Below are 10,090 nucleotides of genomic sequence, written 5' to 3'. Positions count from 1 at the left end.
GTGGAGGGTGTGTTAGCTGATGCTGGAGAGTGTTGTGGAGGAGGTTGTAGGGTCCGTGGGGGTATTTACAAAAGATGAACTTTTGGGCCCATTCCGTCCCCAAGTTGCCCTGATTCTCTGATTTCTCCGACTCTGCTTACCCTTAGTAGGGGAGAGGCACTTGGAGAAGTATATTCACTTTCAGGCCACTAGGGGGCCATTTAGTTGCCTGCAACAGGAATACACTAATGGTTTCTTAATGGCTCAGGCACCAGGGAGATCAGGCTCAATTATATCTGAAAGCATTTTGAGTTCTTAGGGCAAAAGACACTATGTAAATCCAGATAATAAATAGGGTTTATTGATGACAGGTTAAAGAATCTGGCACTGTTTAGTTTGGAGACATATAGGGTGAGAAGAATTGAGTAAGAGTTTCAAGTGCATTTATTCTTTAGTATAGAAAAGAGTGACATGTTGTTTTTCCGCTCCACTGGGAACCAAGCAAGAAGAAAGAAGTTTAACCTGCAACAGAAAAAATACAGAGTGTGTTCAAGAAAGAGGATTAAAGGAGGCTTTGGGTCGGCCTTCCCTGGAATCTGTAAGAATAATTCACCTTGGTGTAACTGGTATGATCAGTCTTGCCAGCAAAGCCAGAGAGTAGGGGAGAGAAGAGAGTTCAACATCCAAAGACAATTCGGGGATTTTAACCCAGCAGGCTGCAGTGCTAGTCCGGCTCTGGCCGGCCTGGGAGCAGGATGGGGAAGGAGTGGTTGTCTTTTCCCCATCAGCCCACAGAAGGCAATAACCACTCCAAACTTCTGATGTCCTTGAAATTTCTCAGAAAGTAAAAAGGCAGGCTGTTCCTGGGAATAAGCATCCAGTTGGCCCGTGCTGGAGGCAGACTCACACCTGGGCCTCAGGAATGAAAGTCAGGGGCTGGGTTACAGCCCTGTCATTCCAGAGGTCAATCAGCACACTCAGCTCTGGTAGCCACTTGACTTCTGTGCGGCTGTGGTGGCCCGGCAGCAGTGCTGGGGAGAAGCTTCTTCATAAAGAGGTAGTGTCTGGCAGCTAAGGATTCCCGTGGAGAAGGAGAAATTGGAAGGGCACAGAGGGTCCTGCCCCACACAGTAGAAGCCAGGAGTCAGGCTCGCACCTGCGGGGGCAGGAGGGGTGGTTCACCCACAGAACCCCATCAGGACCACAGTGCTCTCCCCACACACACTCGTGAAGGTGCAGTCTCCCACATTCATTGAGATATCCAGGCAGTCCACACACCCAACTCCGGGAACACAGGAAGTAGAATTCAAGGAGGAGAAAACCAGAAATTCTAGAAAGCCTCATAGAGAGGGAATGAGGAGGAGAGAAAGGAGGGGCGGGGAAGGAGGGGGAAGGCACCTTGGAGAGGGGTCTTCAGCACCGACCCGAGGGAGGACACACCTCACATGGGAAGGGGTGCAGGGAACAACCGCCCAGACTCTGAGGCCCAGAGAGGACACGAGAGGGGGCAAGCTCTCGGAGCCGCTCCACCGTTCAGTGTAGCCCCTTGAATCCAAATCAAGCCCAAACCTGGGAGTCGGAAACCCCAAGAAGCGGGACCTGGAACCTGTTGCAAACCTCGGGACTAAGGTGGGAGGCGAGCCTGGAGAACCAACTCAGCACGTGGTACTGCCCCGGAAGCTCCAGAAGGTCTGGGCAGCCTAACTCGGGGCTCTAAGAGGACAGGGAATTGGGGAGATTTCAGCAGGCCCCGGAAGCCCACGTGGAACTTGGGGGCGGGGGGAAGAAGGGGTGCCACCAGCTAGGTCCACAGTGCTCCTTGGCTGCCTACACCGGACGTGGACCGGGCTTGCTAGGCGTAAAGGGGTCTGGAAGATCCGCTCGGGAGGTACGTGGAGCGGGTCACGAGCCGCGAGCACGAACGTGGTATCACCCCCACTTCTGGGGGTAAACTGAGGCCTGAGGGCCCAGCCGCTGCTGCTATTCCACCTGTCGCTTCGGACAGTCAGGACAGAGAGAGGAAACGCCGGAGTTGACAGCCCCGCGCTCCGACCGCCTCTCCCCGCCCCCTCCCAGTTCCGCACTCCGCCCCAAACGACGCTGTTCCCCTTTTAAAGAAGCGCCCGGGGCTCCCAGCCTCAGCGCGGCAGCCTGTGCGGGGCGGAGGCGGCGTTGCCCTTTTAAGAGCCAGCCTCCTTTAACTCTCTCTTAACGGGGCGTCCCGGCGGGCTCGCGGCACACGATAGAAGCCCGCCTCCCCGCGCGGCGCTTCCGGACCGCGGCGTCGCCCTTTTAAGAGGCAGCCCCCAGCAGCGCTCTCCCCGCCCCTGGAGCCGGCGCGCGAGGCGGGGGAGCCCAGCTGGAGCGGAGCGCTGTCCGCGCGGCCACTGGAGACCGGGCGGCCGGCGGCCGGGCAGGCGGCGGCGGCGGCGGCGGCGGATGGGGACGCGGAGCCGGGCGGCTGTGGCGGCTGTGGCTGTGGCGGCGGCGCGGAAGCAGCTGACGGGCCGGCGGCGGCGGCGGCGCTGGCGGCGGTGACTGGTCCAGGCCCCGGCGGCGGCTGCAGCGACGCGGTGGCGGGCTGCGGGCGGGCGGCGTGAGGCGCGGCGGCGGAGCGCCGAGCGGCCGGGAACCGAGGGCGCCGGGCCGCCCGTTGCCCAGTCCCCGCAGGCCGCCAGGCCCCCTCCAACCGGGGCCGTGGAGCACCGGGGCAAAGGCCGGGGCCCCCCCATGAAGGAGCGCGACGCGGCCCCGGCCGAGCGGGGCAAGCCGGCCACCTACACCGGGGACAAGAAGGCGAAGATGGCGGCCAAGACCAACAAGAAGTGGGTCCGGCTCGCCACCGTGTTCGCCTACGTGCTCTCCGTGTCGCTGGCCGCCATCGTGCTCGCCGTCTACTACAGCCTCATCTGGCAGCCGGTGGGCGCCGGGACCTCGGGGGGAGCCGCCGGCCCGCCCCCCGGCGGCTCCAATGCCACCGGCCCGTCCGGGACTTCGGGGGCGGCGGCGACGGGGCCCAACGCCACGGGGTCGTCCCGCCGCGAGGCGCCGCGCGACGCGCCCCCGCTGCAGGCGGCGCGGCCCATGCCTCCGGAGCCCTCGGCCGACAGCCCCTTGGCCGGGCCGCTGGAGCAGCCGCGGGGGCCCGAGGAGGACGAGGAGGAAGCCGCGGCGGCGCCCGGGAGTCGTTGAACCCCTCCGCGCCAGGGGCGGCCGGGAGCCGTCCTCTGCAAGCCGGGAGGCAGGACTTTGCAGCAGGAGCCGGCGGGGAGCGACCCCCACGGGAGTGAACGCCCCCCACCCCTCCCCCCCCCCAGGAACGTCGGCTCGCCCCGGGGGCGAGTGGCCTGCAGCCTGATCTTCAGCCAAGGGACCACGATTCTCCAGGGGCTCGGGGTTTGGTCTTCCGAGGACAGTGCTGCGCCAGGGCCCTGAGCCATAAGGGGCGTGGGGGGAGGGGTGGGAGATCCCAGCACTGAACCCGTCTGCGCCGCTCGCTTTTCTGTATCCGACGTGCAGGGGTGACTTGGGCTTTCCCCCAAGACTCAGGGGAAGGAGGGAGCTGTAGGGGCTCTTCTTTAATAAGCTGAAGCTCTCGCAAGGAGGAGGGCACCAAAAGTAGTGGAGCTCAGGTACGTCAACCTAGTTGCAGTGGCCACAGATGCATTTAATTTATAGATCCCTGTATATAGTTGTTGACATATGCACTAGAAGCTATAATTACATAGTACTATATGTATTCTCCGACACCCTGGGTAGCTACTGACTGATGGGGTCAAGCAGGGGCTATTTGCTGGCCCCCAAAGTGCAGCTAGCTGGAAGGGCACAAAAGCTGTTTTTTCCATCACCCACTCTTGCCCCTATTCCCCCTCCTATTTCAGAAAGATAGTTTTATGACACAAAAGAGTATAATCATTCTTAGACTTGTTGAAAGGGCAGTGGAAAACCTTAGGAGAAGAAAAAGCCGTTTGCGCTGGGTGGGGAATGGACTGATCCCCTCCTCGTCCCACCCTAGTGTCCCCACCCAAGAGGCTTCCTGTTGCGGCCCAAAGTATCTGGATGGGGGCCAGGGCAGAAGGAAGGGAAAGAGCAATGAATGCCTCTGTGCTTCCATCCTTGGCCTTCTCCTCACAGCTCTTTTAGAAGAGCAAGCTTTTGTAAGTAGAGTGAGTGGCTCACAAGTGTTGTATCTTTATTTTTATTTTTATTTTGCTGCTCCTCAAGATCTTGTCTTGTTCCAATAATCACCATCACCTTCCCTCTTTCCTGAGCCTGTAGTGACAGTGTAGCACTGAGATTAGGGTGATATCTGTTGCGAAACCAGAGCTTTGAGAATGTCCTCTGGTTTTGAGTTTTAGATAGAACCAGAAAGGCTGCAAGGTGGGCTTCAAACTCAGGATTGTGTTCTGATAGCCAGATAATAGACCAGCCATGGGTGTTTACCTCTCCTGATAAACGCTACTTGTATGCAGCCTATATTTTTACTGAGATGAGAAACATCAAGAGAAATGACACATTTATAGCTCTGGGGCAGCAAGAATTATACATCAATTTGGAGTCCACTTCCTTCTGCCACTTGCTTTTAGGCAATTGAGTGTGGGTAGCGACAAGATATCAAACCCCTTAGTGTTTCCTTTTTGGGAAATAAGGCACTTTTTTTAAACAAAAAAGACAAAAACTTACCCACCTGAGTCCTGAACCAGTTTGTCTCCAGTTTTCTGGCCTACACTCTAGTTAGCTCTGATCCAAGTTTACAGGACAACAGCCTTGTTTTAAGCCATGTCCTGCTGTGAGCAAGATAGCAGCTGAGCTGTCATAGCTGCGGGCAGGCTGGTGGCACCCTCAAGGTGTCTTGGCTGGAGGAGATTTCTGAGCAGCTGACTTGACTTTGGTCATTAGGAAGCCTTTGAGGCCTTTTTAAATTTTGGTTGGGGGCCTAGGGGGAAGAAACGTAAAATGCCACTTTATAACTTCAATAATAGCCTGTAATTTATATTTATTGTGTGAATTTTTAGTCCTATATTTTAATAATTTGTAAATTGATCTCTTATTCCAAGAATCCTTTGAACTTGTGGGAGAACATCTGGGAGTCCAGTCCCCTGTCCCCATCCTGACCCCTGTGTTTGGGACTATTTAATCCACTTTGGAGTGGATCACAGAGTCTAGAGAGACCCCTCACAGCTCCAGCTGCTGGCCTCCTGCCTCTCTAAAGCCTTCACTGGAATTGGGACATTGACTCCAGCTCTGGCTGTGAACACGACCAGAGACATTATTTATAATTCAGCCATTTAAGATATACCTGTACTCAAAAAGTCCTGTATATTTTTTAAAAGTTTTATTTTTCAGGTGAACAAAAATACATTCTAAGAACTCTACGTAAGTTGATCGTTTCTCTTTTTCATACTTCTTGGGGAAGGAGGAGAAGGTGGAAGAGGAAATGGTCTGAAACAGTGGATGGATGGTGATGAATAGGTGTAGGAGGAAAAAGCAATTGCCCTGCTGTTCTCTGTGCCTGATGGCTTGACTGAATTGATTAGTGAAGGTGGCAGGAATCCATCTTCGTCGGGAAGCAATCATGGGTCGGAAGAACAGTGATGTCTAGATCAGCCACTAAAACGGTCGAAAAAAGTTCAATCTTACAGAACTCTGAGCAGACGCCTAGCTGGGGAAGCTAAGAGACCAGTAAGCATGCATATTAAGAATTATTACAGACACTGAGCTGGCTGAGAGCTGAGGTGAGGATAAAGCCTCCTGATAGCTCCACTGTTCTCATCTTTAAACCATTGGCCCCTAGATAGCTCAAGAAGTACTAACACTGGGAAAGCCACACTGGTGCGCCCGCAGTGGTTGGTCAGAGCTTTGTCTATGGTGGAGGAAGCGAGAGAGCCAAACAGCTGCAAGAAGGTGTAGGTTGCTTCAGAGGTGAGGCTTTTTCTGCCCCTAAAGCAAACAATAAAAGACATGTGGGTGAAAAGCACAAATATAAGGGATTAGTTATGCTGCAAAATACATGGCAGGCGATTGAGCTCAGCTCATTATCAGACAATGCTGCCCAGTACAAACCCGAGTGAGAAGCCAGTGAGGGGGCCCCCCTGAGGCCTGCCCTTCTCCTGAGCTGTTGGGGGGTGGCCGCTGTGCTTTTCCATCACCTTGTAGTCTGCAGGGGAGCATGGAAAAAGTCTGCCCTTCTTTTATTTCCCTCTTCAGCCTACACAATGGCTTTCTGTGAGAGGGCTTGGTACAGCAGAGCAGAGGGGAGTGCGAGTTCCTGAGGTTCTTCTAGTCAGCCCCTCCTTTCTGTAGACAGTGACATGTGGCTGCTGCAGTTGCACGCGGCTTCACACGTTGGGCACATAGAGCAGCGTGTGCGGCAGGAGCCTGCTGGCCGGTGAGAAGGGCACTATTCCGCCAGAACAGGGACCAGTTGGCAGGGAGCAGTGGTCAGAAGAGCTTTATTTTCAGGGGTTAGAAATTAGCTGCAAAATTGTCCATCAGGTTTTGAGTCAGGAAGGAGAGGTCTGTGCAAAGGGAGATTAGTTTCCTTCAGCTGCTCTGCGTCTGGACCGCCAGGATCACTTCTAGGTGTTTGCTTATGTTAGAAGTCATTCTGTGTGTTTATTCCCTGACAGCCTGAATTGGAAGGAAGAGATAATCCTCTGGAAAGGGAAGTCTTGCAGGGTGAGGGGTCAGGAGTTTGCTAAGCCATTTAGACTAGGATTGTGTGGATATCATTTCTTTCCCCTCTTGATGCTGAAGTGCAAAGAAATGTTTCCCTGATGTTTTAAGTATGAGAAATATTTTCCTTCCTGACAGCTCTGGATTGCCATGTGGTATGAGACCGCAGCTTTGGAAGTGTTCCTGTCTACCTTGTTTTTCAGTTTTCACTAGGGAATTCTAAGATAGTGTGTTCTTCAGTGGAGTATTTATATCCTGTTTTGAAATGCTGAGTGGAGAGCATCTACTTGTTCCTACATGTTTCTTTAAGGGGAACTGAAAGCTCAGGTCCCGAGCTTTAGGGCTACCACAGCTATTTAGAAGGGGTAATAATCGTCCTCTCCTTCCTGTCTGCAGAGAATGGAGGTATTTCTGGAATTGCAATGCAGTAACAAAAGGGCCACAGCTGTACTTTTTTTTTTGTCTCCCTGGGTGGAGGGAGGGACCACAGTGGCTTTGCTCATTTCACAGGACTGGCACTAAGCTCTGAATGGTGGATCACCTGGTCGATCACTGTGCCGGATACAATTGGCCCTAGTGTCATTGTGGTGTCACTGTCGTAATCCACTTGTGTACCCACATCCACAGGCCACCGTCTGGTTCGGGGGGCACAGATTGCTAAAGAGAACCCCTGCAAATCACAGCTGCCCTGGCCGTTGTGACCTTGGTTTCTTTATTTCCAAGTGGAGGGACCGGGGCTTGGCCTGCCTGTTCTTTCCAGGCGCCGGAAGTCCACAGCTCTGTTTCATGTGGTGCTTCACGGAGGCAACATAGAATATATGACCCATCCATTGTCTCCTTTGTCCTGGCCCTATGGCCTAATGTTGAGCTATAGAAATACCTGCTCTATCGACAGTTTTTTGCTCACATCTGTTTAACTTGCTGACATAGCCTGTGGGTTTCTGCTGCCAGAAAACCTGTGTTGTGCTCTTTGTCTCTCCAGTAGCTGATTTAAAAAATACAAAAACAAAAAGTTTTTTTTAACTACGCACCCAAACTCAAACCAGGCTCTCCGTCCTAAGTGCAGAATCAGCAATGGCTCCAGTGGTACACCGTGCGCGTGAGCCACCTCGTCAGTAAGGAGGACCCAGGTCACACTGGTTTCCCTGTGCCCCATTCAGTTCTATAAACATTTGTGAAGCTACTACTAAGGGACCAGACAAGTGTCACACTTGTGCCCTCAGGGAGTTTGCAGGCATGCCAACAAGAATCTGCCTTTTGTATCACCCTGTTTTCTTATCGCCCTGTTTTCTTATCTTCAGTAGTCTGTTTTTGCAATAGCTCATAGTTAAACAGCAATAAGATCCTAACTTTCCTTAGAATAGTGTCTGTAAACCACTACCATTAATTCAAGAACTATTTATTTAATGTCTGCAGTCTGCCAAGTGAGCTTTACAAGTCCCAAAACCAACTTGTCCAAAACAGCAATTATGTTGATTACTAAGGATTTCCTTTTAAACATGCCTCTCTCTGCTACCTCAGTGTTCAGAGTCGTGAGTAGAGGTCTCCTCCCATTTGTGTCCTGGAGGGCACCTGCCCTCAGCCCCCTGCTGGTGGTCTGGGCAGTGTTGAGTCGCAGCAGCCAGTCTCTGAGCGGTAGGCACCTCACAGCATCACCAGGACCTGCGGGGGGAGGCAGGTGCTCTTGGGAGGGACCCCTGACCTGGAAGATGGGAGACCTGCAGACTCGGCAGAGGCATTAGTTATGGCCCTTGAACCCCTCTTTCCTCCTGACCGAATGGGACTTCGTGAGAGCAAACAGAGGTGATTGATGTGACAGGGCTTGAAGATCTTGGGAATAAAAGTACAGTGTATACACATGAGGTAATATATTTTCAAGGGGACGTCTGTCCCTTTGGGTGAAAATTATGCATGGAAAGTAGCATGAAGGGGCAGGTAGTAAACATTACACCAGTGCCCAGACCATCAGCATCAGCATCACCTGAGAACTTGTTAGAAATGCCATGTCTTAGGCCCCATCCCAGACCCGCTGAATGAGAAATTCAGGGGAGGGAGGCCAACACTGCGTTTTAACCAGCCTTCCAGGTCTCAGATGCACACTAAAATTTGAGCACCACCGGCCCAGCCTTTCCCTCTGATTCTGTAGCTTAGGGTTAGGGTATTTCTGTTCTGACAGATGGTTATCAAGGTGACTTTTGGCCCTCTTTCTTGTTTGAAGCCTGCTTAGGAGAGAGGAAACACTGTGTCCCCAGACTTTGTAAGAAAAGGGGAAAAAGCCTACATTGTTGGTTATTTTTGACAGTTGCAGGTTTGATGATTGCAGAAGAACTTGCCCTGGAGAGCTTGTTAAGAAGGAGGCAGGCCTGAAAGAGTCCTCCCTCCCTTTTCCACAAAGGTACTGATCTGTCTGCCTCACCTCCTGCCCTGGGGCCTGCTGCTTCTCGAGCCAGTCCTTAAAAGGAGCAGTGGGTGCCACATTTGTTCTTTCTGGTGCCAGGTCTGCACTATTTCACTTCCCTGGCGTCAAGTGGATGCTTAATGAGAGGCTGTGATGTAGGCCGGCAGACTCGTTGAGAGAAAGCAGCCTCAGTCTTCTTTATGTGGGCTCCTCTCATTGCCTTTCCCAGCCTCGAGGGCCAGCTCAGTGAGGTTGTGGCCAGCCTGTGTCGGCCTTCCTTGTCAGCCCTGATAACCCTCGCTCAGAAAGAGAGGCTTGCCAGGGTCTGTGGACACTGATAAATGACTCAAGAGGCAGAAGTGAAGTGGTGTCTTGAGGTTCTCCTTTTCTCTTGACCCCCTGAGTTTGTCCCCAAATTAAGATGTGGCCATATGGGGATTTTTGCTATTTCCTTTGTTCTTTGGGGGGCTAGTACCATCTTTTCCTGTTATTCCTATCCCTGAGGCCAGGGCCTGGGGCTGGAGGTGACACCTTCCAAACTTGTGCCTTGTTAGATGGTTGGGGGTCCCCTGCTTCCAGGGATCCCCAATTACCTGTCCCTTGACCATAAGAAAACAGAGTCATGCTGCTCCTTTGTGTAAAAAACCTTAACTCTGGGAGACCTGGAACAAACTCCACAAGGAAATTTGTTTCTGGGGAAAATATCAGAAAAACAAAAACTGTGGTGTGAGTCCTCCTGATGTAAACAGAGGCAAAGAGAAGACACTCTGAGCTGTGAGAGCTAGGGGAAAATGCTTCAGACTTGCTTGTGATGCAGGCCGTGGGTGAGGGCGTAGAACGCTCCCCGTAAGAGCAGGGGATCTTCGTGAGGCCTGTAACTCAACCAGCCTCTCGCGGGGGACTGGAAGGAGCTCACCGTCCTGGGAGGCTGGATAAACTTACAAATCATCCCTTGTTCCCTGAGAGTGTATTGACTCCAGTGAAGATGAGACTAGAAGAGAAGGTAAAGGAAAAGCTAGAAAACAAAGTAGACAGAGA

The 10,090-nt window shown here is 52.9% G+C and overlaps 1 protein-coding gene and 1 long non-coding RNA gene across 2 annotated transcripts; one reads left to right on the top strand and one right to left on the bottom strand.

The window, feature by feature from the left end:
• Positions 1-321: 321 nt before the first annotated feature.
• On the bottom strand, positions 322-1,135 carry LOC139084123 (uncharacterized). The gene is made up of 2 exons (XR_011541448.1): positions 593-1,135; positions 322-501 (listed from the first exon to the last, which is right to left on the bottom strand). It is a non-coding gene; the product is annotated as an uncharacterized lncRNA (long non-coding RNA).
• A 1,384-nt stretch (positions 1,136-2,519) lies between these two features.
• On the top strand, positions 2,520-5,354 carry INAFM2 (InaF motif containing 2). Its single transcript, XM_070625355.1, has one exon. It carries the CDS (start codon positions 2,710-2,712, stop codon positions 3,169-3,171), a length of 462 nt encoding a protein of 153 aa, XP_070481456.1. The 5' UTR covers positions 2,520-2,709; the 3' UTR covers positions 3,172-5,354.
• The last annotated feature ends 4,736 nt before the right edge of the window (positions 5,355-10,090 follow it).

Source organism: Equus przewalskii, chromosome 1, assembly GCF_037783145.1.
Source record: "Equus przewalskii isolate Varuska chromosome 1, EquPr2, whole genome shotgun sequence".
NCBI lineage: Eukaryota > Metazoa > Chordata > Mammalia > Perissodactyla > Equidae > Equus > Equus przewalskii.
This window is presented reverse-complemented; position numbering and strand designations above follow the sequence as displayed.